The sequence below is a fragment of the Humulus lupulus genome, chromosome 8, assembly GCF_963169125.1.
Source record: "Humulus lupulus chromosome 8, drHumLupu1.1, whole genome shotgun sequence".
In the NCBI taxonomy this organism is placed as follows: domain Eukaryota; kingdom Viridiplantae; phylum Streptophyta; class Magnoliopsida; order Rosales; family Cannabaceae; genus Humulus; species Humulus lupulus.
The window spans coordinates 85840927-85861684 of record NC_084800.1 but is presented as its reverse complement, the minus strand read 5'-3'; the positions used below and the strand labels follow the sequence as shown (position 1 = coordinate 85861684).

At 31.0% G+C, this 20758-nt stretch overlaps 2 protein-coding genes across 3 annotated transcripts; one reads left to right on the top strand and one right to left on the bottom strand.

Moving 5' to 3' along the window:
• The first annotated feature begins 4369 nt into the window (after positions 1-4369).
• LOC133798012 (monocopper oxidase-like protein SKS1) lies at positions 4370-8415 on the top strand. 2 transcript variants are annotated; one of them, XM_062236178.1, is made up of 10 exons: positions 4370-4510; positions 4615-4782; positions 5467-5576; positions 5689-5959; positions 6240-6378; positions 6488-6854; positions 7071-7436; positions 7539-7617; positions 7730-7929; positions 8023-8415. In XM_062236178.1, the coding sequence occupies exons 2-10, from the start codon at positions 4630-4632 to the stop codon at positions 8120-8122; spliced, it is 1785 nt and encodes a 594-aa protein (XP_062092162.1). In that variant the 5' UTR covers positions 4370-4510; positions 4615-4629; the 3' UTR covers positions 8123-8415. The 2 variants fall into 2 exon arrangements, with proteins under 2 accessions (XP_062092162.1, XP_062092161.1); XM_062236177.1 differs by having other exon boundaries at positions 4403-4782.
• A 4980-nt stretch (positions 8416-13395) lies between these two features.
• Positions 13396-20231, bottom strand: LOC133798011 (nuclear poly(A) polymerase 1-like). Its single transcript, XM_062236176.1, has 12 exons — positions 19469-20231; positions 19312-19389; positions 19022-19129; positions 18418-18480; positions 18157-18318; positions 16854-16967; positions 16706-16768; positions 16277-16606; positions 15570-15734; positions 14485-15447; positions 13801-13874; positions 13396-13692 (listed from the first exon to the last, which is right to left on the bottom strand). Exons 1-12 carry the CDS (start codon positions 19583-19585, stop codon positions 13647-13649), a joined length of 2283 nt encoding a protein of 760 aa, XP_062092160.1. The 5' UTR covers positions 19586-20231; the 3' UTR covers positions 13396-13646.
• Between the last annotated feature and the right edge of the window lie 527 nt (positions 20232-20758).

The window sequence follows — 20758 nt, the reverse complement described above, 5'->3', positions numbered from 1 at the left end:
GAAGTTCTTATGCACCAGCCATCTTACTGTAATCTTTTCCAAGTATAATAACATCGACTCGTGGACTAGGGCTTGTTAACGCCTGAACCACGTAAAAACACTGTTTGTTTAGTTACATTTCAGTATTTCTACGGTTCTTATCTTTTTATTATTCTGTTAGTTATTCGTTTCCGAAAAACTCGGTAAACATATAGAGTAGGGGTTTTTTGGTAAGACACATGTAGCTCCATTTCAAAACTTATTGACAACGAGTAGAGTAGCCAAAGGTGAGTTAATATCCTCACAATCTATTAGATATGAGACACTCTAATATGTTATAGACTTATGGTGGAAGTTAGTTTAATACCACAATAATTATAATTTACCTATAATTAATTATAATTTTTTGTCACTCATAAAATAAGTATGTAATTTTTCTAATTTATTATCTAACTTTAAGGTATATTTGCAGATAAACGATCTCTTTTCCATCTACATTATCGATCCTTTCAAAATTTTGCTATCTAAAGTTTATAGTGTTGTAATTATTCTTAAAAAAATCAATTGTTTCATCATTCTATATATCTAAAAAAATAAATAGAATTATACACAAATATATATTATTGAATTTAGTGAGCAAAAGTCAACATTTTTGTTTGGGAAAAACAATAAAAATAAACTGGAATAATCAATAATTGGATAAGCAAAAAAGCTAATTGTCAAATATTAAGGATATAAGCTAATTCTATTTGTTATATTAATATGATTACTTTTGTTGACCAGTTCATATAACTCACAAAAATTGGAATAGACTGTGGATTGCAAGTATCTTTTCTTAATTAATTTACTTTTATAACTTGGAAGGTATGAAAGTCTAATGATATAGCATATGTATACATTGATGCACATGGTGCCAGTTATGAGAAAAAACCTTAGTCCCAACAATACTCCATAGAAGCTGTCTTCCACCATATCATTGTCCAAAATATATAGTATTTTACTTATAATAAATCAAATATACAGATAAGACAAAAAATAAAGTCAAAAACAGGTAGAATGCGAATTAAATGCACGTACGAGAGTGTAACACTTATGTAATTTTATATTGAATGAATTAGGTACGTACGTAGTACATTTTTTCTCTTTTGTTTTCTCATCTTCTAGTAGTTTATTTGAAAATCTTACTCCAATATATTCACAATATTTATTTCCCCCTATATATTGTTTTGTTTCAGAGCCAAAAAATAAAAATAAAAAAAATGATTGCCCTATAATAATTATCAAAATATAATTTTGCTTATCTTATTGTTTAAGATATATTATTGAGACTAATTTAAATGTTGCATTGATTAAGAAATTAGCATTAGCGTTTTGGTTTTGGGCAAAGTTAAAAATCCTTTTCGTAATGCATAATGTAATCTATGTCTTGGTCTTGGTGAGATAGGATATCCAATAGGGAGTACCCAAAGAAAAGATATGTTTATTTATATATTGAAGAGTGATTACTTTTACTTATTGGTAAAGAAAACTCAAAATTTTGGTTTTGGACCAAAGAAGTTGTTCAATGCTTGGAGTTACATATCGTCCTGGCTTTAGGTTTGGCATAACTTAAGAAAGGCAATATATTCTGGTCTGATGAGTCTATGACTGCACATACACACACATATATAATATATGTAAATATGCATATATATCTTATAGTCGATTCTTTTCCTTTATTAAATTATTGTATATTGATGCTTTCCATCGATGGATTTATGTTTAGGCGCAAGAAAAATATATAGATTATTAGTGTATTATCAACATAAAAATTTCTAAGACAAATAGAAATGTTACATAAAAGAGATTCTATAAACAATGCACGAAAAATGGTAAAAGATTTAGGGTCTGATTGGTTCGCGATTAGAAAACTGTATTTTTGAAAAGTAAGATTCTAAAATGAAAATCTGAATTTAGTGACTGAAATCATGTTTCTGAAAATATAATTGGTTCAATTAAACTGTTTTTGAGTTTTAAAAAAATAAATTTGTGATTGGTATTAAATTTGAAAATATAACATAAACTGAATATGTGATTGAAACAGCTGAATTTAAATATTATTTTAATTTTATATATTTTATATACATAGGTTGTATAATATTAAATTTTGATTTATCAATAGATTTAATTAAGTAAAATTTAATTATATTGATAAATTAAAATTTAATAATAATTATTGATTAAATTTATAACAATATTGCATTGTCATCTATAAAAATACCAGCACAACTTATTTTTGAATTGTGCATAAATGTCATAAAATGTTTCATAAACACCTTATTACTAGTGAGAACATACTCAAGTCATAAAAATTGACAAAAAAAAAATACAAGCAATGATACAAAGGATAGGAGTAGAGAGAACAAACAAATCCTGATTTTGATTTTAAGTTTTTGGAGAAAAAATCACAAAACAGAGAAAACGCAAAATTGTTGTTTTCTAAATTACAACACAAAATTAAAATTCTGATTAGAATATAGTTTTAAAAAACAATCTGCCAATCAAATATTTTGGTAAGTTCCACAAATTTTAAGTTTTCAAAATCATAAAATCATTTCCAAATCCCCTACCAATCAAGGGGTTTGTTGAGCTGGACAAATTTTTTTTTACATGCTCTTACTCAAGAAGAGTAGCACTACTCCACAAAAAATGGAAAAAAAAATCATAACTCTATAAAGACTTGAAAAGGCTAAAATTTTTGTTTAACATAAAAATAAAATAAAAGGAACAAATAAAAATGCACTCGTTGTTATCATTATAATTATTATTATTTAAGGAAGTGTTGTCTTTCTGTGTAACGATAAAACCGAAATCACTTGGATTTTTTTTTATTGCGCCACAAAAAGGGCATATTTTTTAGTGGCTCAATTATAGTGGGAAAATGGATTAAATTTTCAAATGATGATAATATTCGATATTAAGATAATATATATATATATATATTTGGCTAGAAATGACATATTATAAACATTTGCACTAAAAAATATATACTATAAACTATTTTGAGATATTAATTTAAAAATTTCAGCCCATTATTTATCCAGAGATAATTTCTAGACGTATTGCATAGATCATGATTTTGTAAATATATTTGTTTTGGAGAGTGAATATTTTAATCAAGATAAATTAGTGAAAATGATATTTTTTTAAAGTGATTTTGTACTTTGAATTACTTTTAATAATTTTTTGTAAAATGACATTTGTCTAAAATTTGATTAGTTATCTAAAATTTTCGACTGATTATTTGAATTTTTTCGATTAGTTGTTTAAGTTATTAGATGTCATTTTGCAAAAAATTATTAAAATTAAGCTAGAGTATAAAATGACTTTAAAAAGTATGTAATTTTATCAAAAGATCCTTTAATCAAATAACTTTGAGGAAAATATTTCTAGGTACAAAGTGTAATTCTTTAATTATAAAAATAAGTGGTACTTATTGCCTTACTTTTGCTTGGAAATATTTGATACTTGTTATAATTTGTAATTGGTAAAAGTATAAATGCCATTAATGACACTTTCTAATTAAATGAACAAATAGTTGATATTGTTCAGGTCAATGGTGCAACTTAATTGGGAAAAAATATATATTAGATTAACATGGAAGAAAAGTTTCCCATAATTTCAATTATCTGAACTTGAATTTTCTAGATTATTTTCTATAGTTATAACTATTATTTTTTTACATTCTTTAACATAAATATTTTCCGGAGATTTTTTTGGGTTAATTATTTTAGGACAATACCATTTCTTTATGAAAGAGACAATATTGTTGAAACAAAATTCTGACCAAAGTACGTCCAGATCAGTTGATTCGCGAATTGTGGGAGCCAGTTGTCCAATCAAATTCTGCCAACTCAGCTCCGAGTGCAATATGGAATTAAATAAAACAATATTAATAATTTATTTATTTTTTGAACAATTAAATAAATAGATAAACAAATAAGAAAAAGAGTAGTTTCTGGTGGGTGCATTTCTGAGTGGGACAGGGACACTTTGCAGAAAATATGAACGTTGGAAAATCTCACAAAGGAGAAGCTAAAAGAGAGAGAGAGAGAGAGAGAGCCAGGCGCCGAAACTTGTGCGTTTTGTTTAAGTGGGCCCCCCACTCATGACTTCTGGCTGTCACTCTCTAACCCTTTCCCACCATCTGGGACCGCCTATAGCCGGTCACTCCTATTTAATTTATTAATTCTATTTATTTATGAGTGTCATAATGACTCTAATATCAAATCGAAATGACAAATATGAAAAAATAAAGTACAAATTAAATACAAAATGGTTTGGTTGAATTGAGAAATGCAACCGGTTGAAGGAGTAAACGGTCACCGAACGCGGTAAGGGCCCAAAAAAAAACTTCCTTAAACAGAGAGGGAGAGGGAGAGGTTTAGCAGAGAAAGAAGCCAACTGAAGAGACAAATAGTATTCTCTTCAAACACCTCAGACCTCACTTTTCTTCTATACACCACCTCTATGTCTGTGTGTGTGAAACCCAGTCAGTCTTTGCCTTGATTTTGATTAATGTATAAAGACAAAGAGTACTGAATCTCTTCTCATATATATTTAAGATTGATTTTCTTTTTTCATTCGTGATTATAGCTTATTGGGCTTTCCATGGCTACGCTTAAGAGCTCTGCGTTGTCCTCTGTTTTCGGGTTAGTCTACATTGTTCTGGTCTCAAATCTCTGTTTCGCCGCTGACCCCACCATTTCTTACGAGTTCCATCTCTCTTATATCACTGCTTCTCCTCTTGGAGTTCCTCAGCGGGTTTGTTTACTCCTCCCTTTCTCTCTCTATATAAATCATTGTATATGTGTGTTTATGTATATGTTATCTCCATTTTGGCTTTCGATTTGGTTTTTGTTCTGTGTGGTAAAAGGAAACCATTTTTATATATCAGCCCCTTGGATCCGGTGGGAAACCATTTTTGAATTATTTTTTTGGCATTTGATGGTTTTCCTTTTTTTTTTCCCTTCCTGTTCGTCGGTTTTAGTATCAGTTTCTTTTTTACTATGTCTTCTACCTCTGTGATACTGGTGTTTTTTTTCTCAATATATATTTTTAAAGACTCAGAATACGTTGGATCAAATCAAGCAGATTATCTTTTAAAAAGAAAAAAATCAAATAGATTATTGGTGCATAAGGTGTATGAGGTTATTTTTAGCTTCCCAAAACCGTATTAGTCAAATACTATTAGATATATTCTGATTTTTAGATATTAGTATGGGGTTTAAAGGTTTTTGTATTTATTTTATTTAAATTTCAAATGGGTTTTTTCCACTTTTCAGTTTTTGGTTCATTAACCTGGTTGTAGTCTCTATAATTCTAATCTTTTAATATAATATATTTACTATATGATTTTATGTTTGAGGATAAAGTGGAAGACTGAGTTTTTGAGTATGCTTGACTTTCGATTCCTATTTCATTGATTTATTGAGTTTTGAATGGCAGGTTATAGCTGTTAATGGGAAGTTTCCAGGTCCTCGTATAAATGCCACTACAAACAATAATGTCATTGTTAACGTGTTCAATGAATTGGATGAAAATCTCTTGATTACTTGGTAAGCTTGCCAAAACAAAACATCATTTTTTATTTGATTTTTTTAATGTTTTAGCCGTGAAATGAGATGGTTTTTTTTCTGATAAGTTAAATGGAATGTTTCTGTGATATAGGCCTGGGATCCAGTTGCGACGTGATTCATGGCAGGATGGTGTTCTTGGTACTAATTGTCCAATTCCTCCTAAATGGAATTGGACGTATGATTTTCAAGTTAAGGATCAGATTGGTAGTTTCTTCTACTTCCCCTCTCTCAATTTCCAGAGAGCAGCAGGTGGCTTTGGTTCCTTTGTCATCAACAATCGACCAGTCATTTCAATTCCTTTCGCGCAGCCTGACGGTGATATTGAAATTTTCATAGGAGATTGGTATACTAAAAATCATACTGTGAGTAATTCTTGTTTCCATCGGTATTTTTCATTTTAAGACTAAATTAGTATGATTTGATTTGAAAAATGAGTGAGCTTCTAGGAATAATGTCTCTTTCTATTTTTTAGGCATTAAGGACATCTTTTAGGTATTAAGGCATCAAGGACATATTTTCATTTTAAGACTAAATTAGTATGATTTGATTTGAAAAATGAGTTATTTTTGGTTCCATTGGTATTTTTCATTTTAAGACTAAATTGGTGAGCTTCTAGGAATAATGTTTATTTCTATTTTTTAGGCATTAAGGACATCTTTAAGTGCTGGGAAAGAGCTTGGGATGCCAGATGGAGTTCTAATTAATGGAAAAGGTCCATACCGTTACAACAACACTCTTGTACCTGATGGAATTGAGTATGAAACCATCAATGTTGATCCAGGTATGCTTTTTCTTGGCTTTCTTTCCCTTTACAATGCAAATGATGACTCACTCTGTCATTAATTGTATATCTCATTGCTAGTTGTTCGAAATGATGCTATGTTGTGCAGGTAAAACTTATCGTCTTCGTGTGCACAACGTTGGAGTTTCTACAAGTTTAAACTTCAGAATTCAGAGTCACAATATACTTTTAGCCGAAACAGAGGGACATTATACCATGCAACAAAACTATACCGACTTCGATATTCATGTTGGGCAGTCTTACTCTTTCTTGCTCACTGCTGATCAGAATGCCAGTACCGATTACTATATTGTTGCTAGTGCCAGGTTTGTGAATGAATCACTTTGGCAAAGGGTCACTGGAGTTGCAGTCTTGCACTACTCTAATTCTAAAGGTCCAGTCACCGGTCCTCTCCCCGATCCACCAAATGATGTTTATGATAAAACAAGGTCAATGAATCAAGCATTGAGTGTCAGGTATGTTCTTGTTGTGACTTTTTTATGGTCTTTTATTTTTGTATTGCAAATAGTAATGACTCAATTGATGGTGCAGTTAGAAGCAAATTTATGCCTGAATTCTATGCCTTTGGGTAGATGATGGCATTTGCCACTTTTTTTATAAATCTTTTCTTGTGTTCTTTTTCCATTTCATTTTTGTTGGTTTGTCTAAATTCTCTGTTTTCACAATCTCAGGCAAAATGGATCCGCCAGTGGAGCTCGGCCTAATCCACAGGGCTCATTTCACTATGGCTCAATTAATATCACTGATACGTATGTGTTAAGGAGTGTACCACTAGTGACAATCAGTGGTTCTCAACGAGCTACACTTAATGGCATCTCTTTCATCAATCCTAAGACTCCAATGAGGCTTGCTGACAAGCATAAACTTAAAGGAGTTTATAAGCTTGATTTCCCCAATAGGCCGCTTAATAGACCCCCTCGAAAAGACATGTCTGTGATTAATGGTACCTACAAGGGATTCATGGAAATTGTATTCCAAAACAATGATACTATAATGCAGAGTTTCCATATCAATGGTTATTCTGGTTTTGTAGTCGGGTAAGATTTTTATTTTGCTTTCTCAGTCACAACATCTATAAATATGCCCTTTAACTTTTTTATGTTTTATGTAAACTTGATAATTTTTTTATTTGGTCTCAGGATGGATTATGGTAATTGGACAGAGGACAGTCGAGGTAGATATAACAAGTGGGATGCCATTTCTCGAGCCACTATCCAGGTTGGTGTAAACATATATATGTATTTATACATATATGTGTGTTTTCTTTTATTTGTTTGGAGATAATAGACTTGCACAAACAAACATTCTCTTATGTTGTACTACTATGAAGGTTTACCCCGAGGCATGGACAGCAGTTCTCATCTCTCTTGACAATGTTGGAGTGTGGAACATACGATCAGAAAACCTTGACAGGTGGTATCTTGGCCAAGAAACATACTTGAGAATCATCAATCCCGACGAAAATGGCGAAACAGAGTTTGCCGAGCCTGCTAATGTTCTATTCTGTGGTGACCTAGCTAATTTGCAGAAGTATGTATATTCATAATTCAGATACTCTTCTATTTCTCTTCTTGATCATAATTGGTAGCAAGTTTTAACTCCATTTTTGCTGACAATTTTCAGGCAGCAGAAACACTCTTCGGCCATTTCTCTTTTAAGGGAAAGCTTGAGGCTGCATTTGACTCTACTGATTGCATTTTTCGTTTTCACTCTATTCAGTTGATGTTTCTCTACGGTTGACTGTTGATGATAAGTTTTTTTTTTCTTTACTATTCCTGGCGATGGCAACTGTTTCTTTTGGTAATGTGAGTAGTTGCTGTTGGGTTTACATACAAACAAATCTAGTTTAGGATTGCAAAAAACAAAAAGTAAAAAATGCTAGTGATTTTTTTCCTTGTTTGATGACATTTTTTTGTTCATGTTAATTGTCCAGGGGTTTTCTCCTACCCATTTCTTGTAATTTTGGGTTCATTCTTTGTGCACTTTTTAAAGTTTACTTGATCTTCCTTCAGTCTATATGATTGTTAAATCCATGTTCTCAACACTATTCGGACCTTTTTCTATGTTCTCAAATCTGATGTATAAGTAGTACTATTTTGCTGATCATATATATATATAAGAATCTTTGAAGCTTGCCTAAACAGAAATTTTATAGAAAAATCTCAAATTCCCAATTCAATTTTAAAATTCCAAAAGTGTATAAACGAATGTAGGTGATCACATTCCTATCGTCTACGCACCATAAATTTCCAGGTCTATCTATTAGCGCTTTATTTGTTCTAACACATTCTGTAACATTGTTTTCTCCAACTCAGGTGGCATTTCCAACCACATACAAAACCGGCAAAATTGCAATACACATACAAGACCTACAATTTTAATAAAAAATATCGATCGTGATTTCCTCCATTTTGTAGTATCAATAATTATCGAATAGCAAAATAAGTCAACATCTAATTTTAATAAAAAAATAAAATAAAAAATTGAGACTTGCAATCGATCCTAAGTTTAATCTTGAATTTGAATTATTTTGAAGTTTGAAGAATTATTTGTTTTTGAGTTTAAGAAAAACGTGCATATACTTATACTTAGATTGCGAACACTGTATAACATAATAATAACTAATTATTAATATTATCAAGTAAAATATTTTAAAAAATAATAAAACACCTATAGTAACTGAACAGTTAGCCAAATACATAATAGGAACTTATAATTAATATTTTTATTTCAACTATTAACCCGAAATCAATTATCAACTTGAAATATTTGTAAACCATGAAACCCAATATATTCAATAACCACCTAATAATTGAGAATGTATGAGCTACTAATGCTGCTAAAATCACAAAATTATAGATAGTATGTGAAAAGAAATTTTAAAATTTTGTGAGAGGTTTATTAAGAAAAGGGTGAGGACAAAAATATATTTATATTAGAGTAAATGGTGGCTAAAATACTTAATATTTTTAAAATGTTGTATTTTTATACTTAATTTGTTTTTGTCTTAAATATACCCAATGTTTTAAAAATTGATTATTTTTATACTCATTTTTTTTAGCTAAAATACTTAATGTTTTCAAAATGTTGCATTTTATGTCCAAGTGTTAGACACTAATGATAGAATACACATCTTTAAGACATTGAGTATATTTATTGTAAAAAAACAAAACTGGATTAGTGCAACATTTTAAAAATATTTACCACAAAAAAAAATATTAAATTTAAAAGTACAATATTTTGAAAATATTGAATATATTTACTACTAAAAATAAGATTGATTATAAAAGTAGAACATTTTATAAATATTGAATATTTTAATTCTATTTGAGTAATGATTGAGATACTTAATTTATACATTGAAATCACACACTATAATCCATAGAATCACCCTTAAAAATACTATACAATAATATAAAAATAAGAATCTCATTTCAATAATTCCAAAAATATTTTTTACTCCCTAAGAATCCTATATAAACCAGATATCATGTAAGTTATGTAACTTTCCATTTGAGAAAGTAAACTTTACAAGAATACACGTTTCAAATTTTTGTTCGAAAAATAAGTAGCTTACAAATATCACCTAAAATTTGTTTCTTTCAACACCTTTGGTTAAAGGGAAATTTATTTCTATAAAAAATATAGGGCCTGCTTGGCATTGTTTTCTGTTTTTTGTTTTCAAAATTTTGTTCTCAGAAATGATAACAGAAAACTATTTTTGTAGTTTTCAAAAAATAAGAGGTGTTTGGTTAATGTTTTCTAAAAACAATTTTTTAGTTTTATTTTTTTTTAAATCTTAAATAAAAAAATTAACAAATATATTTACAAAGAGAAAAATATTTTAAAAGTTTGTAATAAATAATGAGATAAAATAATTTGAAAGAAAAAATGATGAAAAATAAGAAGTAAAGTTATGAAAAAAATTTTGAGAACAACAGAAAACAACTTTTTGTTGTTCTCAAAATTTTCTGTTTTTTGTAACTTTGTTTTTAAAAATTGTTTTCTGAAAACAATGCCAAACACCCCCACTTGTTTTCAGAAAACAGTTTTTAGCTTTTAAAAACAAAAAACAGTTTTTTAATTAAGGTGCCAAACACCCCCATAATTTTTTTGTTTAATTTTGCATGTGGGAATTAGCGTAAAATGGTAGATTTCAACACTTACTTGCAATTTATGGTATAACTAACACAATTAACAAACATTTGTACTTCAAAAAAAGTCAGTGCCACATCCGACATGATTTTTTTTTTAAATATTCTTAATTTTTTTTTTGAAAAATATAAGGAGGAAATTAGAATTATTGACAATAGGGTTAAAGTGAGAATTTAGTTTATAAGGGGACCAAAATGTAATTTTAGATACTAAATAGGGCATTAACGGTAGACCTCCATAAGGCACCACCATTCAGGTACTTGGAACTTCATAGAAGACCTGATTGACATTATTCTTTGTTGTTTGTTTTCGTAATTTTTGTTTCCAAAACGAGAATAAAATATATTTATATAATCAATAAACAAGAGATATTTGACTTGCATGATCAAAGAGAGAGATATGCTTCACTGTTGTTTTCTAGAACTGTTTTTTAATTGAATTTTCTTAAAGAAAATATTTACTAGAAAAATAAATAAATATATTAGAAAAGATAAAATATTGTGAAAGTTTGTTATAAATAGTAAGAAAAAGTAACACGAAAGGAAAGATTAAGTGATAAAATAATGAGAAAAAAAAGTGATGGAAAAAAAAAAGAATATAGTAAACAAATTGGAAAAAAAAAAAAAAGAACTAGCAGCAACCCAATTCAGTTGTCCACTTTTGATTGAATTTTCCCAACAAAAAAAAAAAAGAAAATTGATGAGCACTTGTATGATATCAGATTTTAATCTGTTGATAAGTGTCACGTCAGCTCGTACCTTTGTTTCAGGCAACCCGAGAGGCATTTCTAGGAAAAAAATTAAGAAATAAAATTGTGAAGGAATTCAGGCAACATGAGAGGTATTTCTAGGAAAAAAAATTAAGAAATAAAATTGTGAGGGGATATGATGAGAGAGAAACAATAAGATAAATAATAATAATTATAAAAAAAATTAAAAGCAAAGAAAATGAAGGAGAAAACAAATGAGGATATAGAGAGTAAGTAGGAAAAATATCTATTTGGTCCTTGTGTTTAGCCTAAATACTTGATCGACCTTTTTGTTTTGTTAAATGACAAAACAAATCATATATTTCGCAAAATGGAACAAAATGATACCATGAACCCGATTTCGGTCAAACAATTTTTCAATATGACTAAAATACCATTAGATTTCTAAAGTAATGAATTTATTAACAAAAATGAACAATTGCTTAGTTTTTATAGGTCTATTCATGATACAGTTTTTTGCAATCCAATCGAGGGCAGTATACTTTTTCTTTAATTCTTCGTTTTTGATTACGTTTGTAGCACTTAAATACCTAAGTTATTTTTTACCGATGAAAGTACCTTCTATCTATATTTTGTTGCGGTTGTGTATTTTGTATCTAAGGCCACCATGTGATGTCAAATTTGCTTATAACATTGGTACTTTTGCTGCAAATATCTCATAATTTGGGTATTTTTGCTGCATATATCTATTAAATTAGGTACTTTCACCACAAATATTAATTTAATTTAGTACTTTCACCAACATGTCATAAACACACTTAATGGTTGGAACTGGCAGCTGTAACAAAACATGGACGGAAGATACTTTCACCGGCAAAAAAATAAGTTGGGTACTTAAGTACTACAAACATAATGTTATTTCTCCTTCTCTCATCTCTCAGTTCGATTCTCAAAGCCCCAAAGCACCCAAAATAGCATCAACTACACAATGAAGCAAAGCGTCCCATGCATGCCCAAATCAAACAATATCTATAATATTCTCTTTAGAAAGAAAACCCAAGAAACTACATTGAAAAAGTACACAAATGATTTTTTTTCTCAGCAACCAAACAACAAAAATTGAAAGTTTTTAGCAACTTAATCCAAAAACTAAAATAAACCCATTTCAGGGGCAAGAGATTACCATTAGAATGAGCCTCACATCCTTTCTCGTGAGGTATATCCAATTATCAAAGGGTACACGAGCTCCAATTGATGAAGGTCGAACCTAGACCTAGCCCCAAGCCCCATCATCGAACCCAGCTCCCCAGTCGTGAACCACCAGACACAAGCCCCATCAGCAAACCCATCTAGCCATGGATGAGAAGGAGAAGAAGAACAGAAGAAAAGAAAGGGAGAAGACCGGGAAGGAAGGGGAAGAGAATAGAGAGGAGAGAGAAAAGAAAAATAAAATTAAATATATGTTTTTTTTTCTTTTTTTTTTAAATCTATTTTTTATTATTTAATAAATTCATCAGTTTAGATATCTAAAGATATTTTAGTTATATTAAAAAATTGTTTGACCAAAATCAGATTTAGGGTATCATTTTATTCTATTTTGCAAAGCACAGAGTCCGTTTTGTTATTTAACAAAACATAGGGACCGATCGAGTAGTCGGGCAAAACATAAGAGTCAAATTAATATTTTCCCTAAAAAGTAATGTTAGAAAAAATGTTGTGAAAAGAAAAGTTTCAAAACACAAATATAACTTTTTTTCCCTGTTAGTTTTGAAAACATTGCCAAAGAGTACTATTTGTTTTAGAGAAAATATTATAAATTAAGGGGATCTTTCATACCTATGCAACATTTGCAAGATAATTATAAACAAAATGGTATAATGTTAGAAAAAAAAAGTTTCAAAACACAAAAATAACAATTTTTTCCTCAATTTTTTTCCCTGTTGGTTTTGTGTCTGAAAACATTGCCAAGGAGTACTATTTGTTTTAGAGAAAATATTTGTTTTTAAAAACCAAAAAAAGAAAAACGTTAACCACAGGATACAAATGCCCAACATAAATTAACTAGAAAGCAATTTGCCAAAATCATGCAAATAAGCCATTAAAAAAAAAAAACTCAATATGCCTTTGCCATATACAAATAAACAACGACATATTTCATTCCACAATAAATAAATAACGACGTTATTATTATGAAGAAAAGAAACTCTGGTTTTTCTTTTATCCCTTTACTGTAAAAATCCCATCCCTCATGTACATAAAAAGTAGCTTCCGATCTATTGGCTAATAATTATTACTAGAAATGTAAATAATATTAAAAACTTGCTACATAAGTGTTTCTTATAATACAGATCATTGTGTATTTTCAAGTCAACATGTCTCTTCTTCACGAGCTTTTCCCGGTAGTTTTAGCCAAAGAAGTGAAGCTCATTCTGCAAAAGTGAAAAGAGAAAAATAAAATAAAATAAAATACACAAGACAATGACTTATTCCCATTTTTCAGTAATAATAATTATATTTTGTCCATAGTTATTTCATACCTTATGATTGGCTTCCGCTGTGGTATAGAAGCAGAGCATCCATTTGAAACTGATGGTACCACGAGTTCAGCAGGCTTCAAAAGATAAGACAAAAATAACGATCAAGTCAGAACTATTTCACTCAAAAATCAGACACAAGCTACATATGAACTAGCTATTTGGCTAATTAAGAAGTAAAGGAAAAGAAAAAGATCACGGTAATCTTGAGAATAAGATTAGGTACTTTTTTATTTTTTTTATGTTGAGTTGAGAAACTTTTCAAGTGTTGGCTAAATTCTAAATCCATTTCCATAAAACCAACTTTCCACTCTTTTTTTCAATTATAAATGCATCAAATAAGCATATAAACTAGTTTTCTTCCACACTAAAAACATGTATCCAACGCATACAAGTATATAAATATTCACACATCCAATTTATAGGTGTGCCCTACATATGTACAAACAGATTATCATGATTTTAATCTAAGAATAAGGCAATAGTCCCAGCAACTAGAATCAAATGCTTTGTTTGGAACTTAGATTTTACTAAAAAAATTGTGAGAAAAAATATAAAATAAGATGAAATTCTTTGAAAACAATTTCCTTTTTCATGACTAAAATCCATGTTCCAAACAGAGGGAAAACAACAAGATAATAACATAACAGATGCAAGAAATAAGCAAACAAAAGTAGTAGATTTGACCTCAAGCTCCTCTAAGCCACCATTAGAGTATGAACCATTAAAAGGACCAGTCCCACACATGGAGGTTACCGAAACGCCTGGCTCATTTTGCCTAGAAGACTCCACTTGATTGCCATTCATCTCGCACTTCACTTTATTTCTATGTTCCAAATCATCCTCAAGCTCATCCAGCTCTTCTAACACAGCTTGATGAGGAGCATATGAACCCGGCATGACTTTTTCAATATCCATCTTCTCTGCTACAGTAAAACTTGATGCATGAGCAACAGCTTCTGGAGAAGTTTGGGTTGGCGGACAGCTCGATGATGATACTTCACTGTCGCCATTCTTATATGGGACGTTTGCTAGGTTTTCTATCTTTCTACAGTTGTCTTCTAGATTTTTCTCGGATATTTCAGTTTGTGATTCAACGAACTTGTTCGTGTCGACATTATCGCATTTTATGGATGAAGAACTGACAGTACTAATGGGAGAGCTTATGTCAACATCCCCACAGGAGGGGGCCACAGACTTTACATTTCTTATGCTATTTTCAACATTATCATCAGGTTGCTTTCTTTTGCGACCATGATCTGCTCCATCTAAAACTGTTTTATTCTCATCTGACTTATCTGGTTGTGCATGTCCAGAAGCCTTTAGTTCCAAAGTCCGCCTCATATCCCAAGTTAACTTAGATGGGCGGGCCGGACGAACTCCACCAGGGAACACAAAATTAGGTATGTTTTTCTTTTTTACATGGCATACACGGATCTCCATTCCGGGCTTCCACAAAGTATACACGTTCACTGCCTGTTTAAACTCGTCAACAGTTGCCCTTATATCAAAGGTTCCACCTTCATTCGCAGAAATTCCTTGTTTTCTTTGCAAACCCATAAAGTAGCTACAATGAAAAGGTTTGGATTTATCTGAAAAATCACCAGGGTGGGGGTGACACTGCAGCATATTGTACGTGTGCCTCTCAATCTGAATTTATAAATGTGAATAGCATGGATCACTGATCATTATAAAAGAGAAAAAAAAAAAAAAACTGAACATATATAGCATGTCTGAAAAATTAAGCAAAAGGAGAGAGGTTGCTTTCTCACCTTCAATGTTAGCTGACGTAGGCGAGATTCAACCCAACCTTTCCATTTTCTCAAATCATCAGCATTTTCTGCATTGATGTCTATTTGTAGATAATTTTTATACGCTTCGAAAAAGGGAAATGTCTCAAAAAGGGTATCCCATTCTGCCTTGTTTGATTCCATAGCCTTCAAGTAGAATTATAAAAACAATAAATTTAGTTTCGAAAAGGTAAAAGCTACGGCCTGTATTTAAATTTTATGAAAACTTTAAGTCAAACAAAAAAGATCCCACGGAGAGCACATATCCAGCTCAGAACTGTAGTTCAACTTCAAAACCACAATAAATTCGAGTGCTCTATCCTCAAAGTACTGCTTTCCCCCTCACTTGCCTTATAGGTAGGTGGTAGGGGCCACCCGAAGATAAATGGGTGATGGCCAATAAAGTGAAAAATGGAAATACTAACAATAAAAGAAGATAAGAAACTTCAAAAAATTAACAATGCAAATCCATACTGTCAAAGGAAAACCTCAGATTCAGAATACAATCATGATACTGCAAATGAGAAACAATTAAGCCACAAAACGGTTACTGATCATTCAAAAAAAAAAAAATCATCTTATTGCATGGAGAAGAAAGCCATACAGATTGATATTGAAAGTTATCAACTAGTAGATTTTATTTTACCAAGGGAAGAAACAGATAATCACTTAAATTTTATTGATCATACCTCACAGATCTCACTCCCCCTCTGAAATTCTTCTGACATAATTCGTAAAGTACTTGATGAGACGTTGTAGCTAGAATTCATCGAAGGATATGCTGGAGTAATTATTGGCATTAGATGATATCTATCTTTTGGATTTCTTCTAGGATCCCAAACTTGAAGCCCAAGGGATCCTTCTTCTATGATGCAAAGCATAACTGGGTTGGGCCACCGCCATTGAGTATACACTCTGAAGAACCGAGATACTAACATGTTGGGCAATGCATTAGGATACAATTGGCAAATCCGAGCAACAAGCAAAGCCCAATTGATGCCTCCAAGAAATCCTGCAACCTGTTCGTGATTAAAAAAATAAACTCTGATCAGTAAAAAAGTAACAGTAACTACTTTCCGCAATTCTAAATCGATCATAATAGAAAATCTCAATCATACATTTGAATAAACACCACGACACTTTGCCCACAATCTCATGCATCTCAGAGTTGTGCGAAAATTCTGAACACAAAAAGCAGAAACAAAATAAGAATTAACCATTGCAACATAATTGTAAAATAATTGTAGACATCCGTTCTAAACAAACCTGAATATTTGGAACTAATCGCAGAATCTGGTCAGTGACCCTACATCCATTCAGACTGCGAACTGTCTGTTCATCTGCATTCTGCAGTATTGAATCCTGTGATATATCTAGGTCCTATTCCAAAATAGAGTATCAGACACATTATGGGTATATCCAATCTGCAAAAGATTATATAACACCCATAGAAACTTGACATTATTCATCAAATTTTTTAGTTTCATATGGATGAGATTAAAATATGGTTAGTAGAGGTTCTTTCAGAAGTCTGTGGACATTTATTTCTCATGGCTTCTTGACTTTTTCTTGGCTTGCCAAATGGGATATTATGATACATGGAATTCAATTCATTTTTGGAAGAATAACTGGAGAGAACAAAGGAACTTTGCTTCTTTGTTCCCAAGACTTTACTTATTGTCAAATTCAAAAAAAAAAAATATGCAACCATGTCCGTTTCTTTGAAAAATCATTCTTCATGGAAGTTGGAATTTAAGTTTTAGATGAAACCTGAATGATATAGAAACTGGAGAGTTCATCTCTTTGTTGAATTTTCTAAAAAATATTTCCCTTCATAATTCTTCACTTGATAAGAGAGCATGGATATGTAAAAAATCAGGTAACCTTTCTTCCAAATCATTTTTTAGTGTTCTCACAGACCTAGATGATATTTCAACCCTTATTTGGAAAGCATCTGTTCCTATTTAAAATAAAGGATTTTTCTTGGCTATTGTATCTGAAGAAGATTGAGACTTGTGATTTGATTCAAGGGAAAACACCCAACCTAACTCTATTGCTTTGAAGTGTGTGATGCATAAGAAAGAAAGTGAAGCAAAGGATATTAATATTTTTGCATTGCAAAATGACAAGTTCTCTCAAGTGCAACGTGTTGAATGAAGTAGAATCATTTTGGGCTTCTCCAGAGATGTGAGAGTCTAAGATAGAGAAAACAATTGTTTTTGGAAAGAAACAATCTAATATGGCAATTTTTATGTGGAATTGAATGGTGTGCAGGTTATTTGGTGGAAAGAAATAGTTGATTTTTTAAGGGAAAAGAATTCAATGTGGCTACTGTGGGAAAAGAAAAGTCAAATTTTTAGCATCCCTTTAGACATCTATGATCATTCGTTTCATGGATGGAAAAATCACATATTTTAGCTAGAGTTTCTCTTTGATTTTGCTCTGACTTAACATTTAATACTTTTCACAACATCAATAATGATTTTGTTTCTTATATAAATATATATTTTAAAAACAGACACAGATTAGGATGACCAGAACCATCTTCAAGAATAAAATTAATACTTACTTCAGGAATAACCCAGAGTGACAGTTTAGCATAGAGTAAATCTATGGAAACCCCACCAAACTTAAACTTCAGCACTGGAACATGAGCATCAGGCACCGGGTGCAATTCTGTAACTTCAGGCATCTCTGCTAACATTCTATGTAGTTCACCAAAAAAATCCTCCTGCATCCAATTAATAGGAGCAATTTCATTCTCAAGTTAAGAAAGTAAAAGAAGTAAAATTACTTGTGCTGTGCTATAAAAGAGGAATTCTGATCGCACTTCTCTTGTTGCATGTCTAGGTCCAACACAGAGAGTGTCTATATCTGCACCTGGGCCATGCACCTGTCAAAAAAAGACAAATAAATGTACAGGAATGTTAGATACATATCATAAATAAGTTAAAAATAACCATAGTAAGTTACCAGAGTATATTCTAAATAACAATAAAGAAGAAGATGAAGAAGAATTAAGTGTAATCTTTTAGAAGATACTGCTTACTACCATAAGTATGTAACTGTTAAATGAAATGGCTATGGAACTTTAATAATAGCCAAGACATTTCAAATTAGGTAGAAGAAATGTAAGGTTAGAGTATTTTGATAACGCTGGAATGCAATAGAAAAGTATACTCTCAGTCCCTAATCAACAGTTGCTATTTTACAACAAAATCTAAGTCATACTCAAATAATAACCTTCTCATAACACAAATGCCCTTAGTATAGCCTATAGGTATCAGTAGGAAGCAAATTTATCAGGCAAAGAACTTCAACCATTACACATTTTTAACCTTAAAATAAAATTTAAAACTATAATTACGAAAAATCATCATCTATCTATAAAAAACAATTGTGTATTCGACAAACAGATACAAGAAAAGCCTTACCCCCAGTCGATAGGAACCGAAAGTGAAAATCTTTGCATTGGCTTCTTGCACCAGTTGCTCATTCAAACCCTTAGCCCGACTAATCGTTTTGACCCATACTTTCACAATCTGTTTTATTTCACAAAAACCAAAAACAACAAGAACATCAACGATTACAAGAAGAAGCAAAAACTAAGATACTCTTACCTGCTCATATACGAACTTACTAAAATAGAAACAAAATCCTAATCAAAACTCAAAATAATGATTATACATTATTTTCTTAGCAGACAAACAGAGAAAAATTCTACCTGGTCTAGTCTGCCAAGCACCTCCTCCCTACCAACAGCCTCTTCCTGACTCTCGTACAATCCAGCATCTTGCAAATACTGAAACAAACCATTTCAGCATAACTTCATATAAAAGAACAAAATATAATAAGCTGTAAATTAAAAGAAAAACAAAAACCTTTTCAAGCTCCTTCGTTTTCATCACATCGTAATCTGTTGGCCCACCCAATGAGATGGGCTCTGTAATGCCTAAACGCTGCCCGTTATTCCTGTTGCTTAATCCCGGGTTCGCCATTTATGAATATATTGTCCCAAAGTTATTTTTTTCTCTTTTTTTTTTAATTTCTTTTTCTTTTTTGCAGAATGATATTGTTATGGAACAAATTTTTGTAGACAATATTTTATGGCACTCTCTTCGTTTTTTTCTCTTTTTTTTTTTTTATGAAAATAATATCAAATCTGAATCAAATAAAAATAAACAATAAAAATAAATGTCAATTATAACAGTATTGGCTGGAATCCCAGACCTACAAAAAGAAAAAACCATAACATCCGAAAAAGATGATAATAGTAATATTCAAACCCTAAAACTACAATCGAATAAAATACAACACAATCTCGTGATTCACAGAAGCAAAGCCCTAACCCTAGAACGATTTCAGAAGCAGCAGCAGCAAACAATGATGAAATCGACAACAAAAAACGAATAACAACTGGTTCGCCTGATTGCGGAGTGAGATTGAATCGCCGAAATCCTGAAGAAGAGCAAACCCTTTAAACGCAACAGATTTAGTTTGGATGAGAGAGACCTTCTCAGATTAGGTCTTAGAATTTTGGGGTTGTTGATTTCAGAATAGAACAACGAATTCGAGTTATTAGATTGAATTTATAGAACGAATAAAACCTTACAGTGGAGTGAGTCTTTATCGAAAAAGTAAATGAACACATCAGTACATGTCATTCGTATACATATAGTAGTTATCGGGGCACGTGACTTGTATTGAAGATTAAATTCTTAAATTTATAATATTAAACTCGTTTATGATGAGATATTTGTTTTAAAAATTGAATATTATTTTAAAAGATGATTACACTCGTTCTCAGAGCATACGGTGCCAATTTTGGAAAAATACAAAATTTGATATTTTATTTAATTAATATAAATTTTAATTAAAAATAACAAAAGAATAACAAGGCAACGTTGCCAACAGTAGACAACGTTGCCAAAATTTTAACTTGAATATACTTTCTTTGGTTGACTTTGGGACCCACCTTCACACAAGCAACCTTTTCGGCCACTCCCATTGATGATACCCTCAGTAAGCTTATCTTTCAAATATTATATTTTTATTCATTTGAAGCGTTTTTTTTTATTAATTATAGCCATATAATTTAAAATAAAAAGTCTCACATAAAAATATTTTGGGTTTATTTAGTACGCAGCATTCTGGAGACAGGAACATGGAGA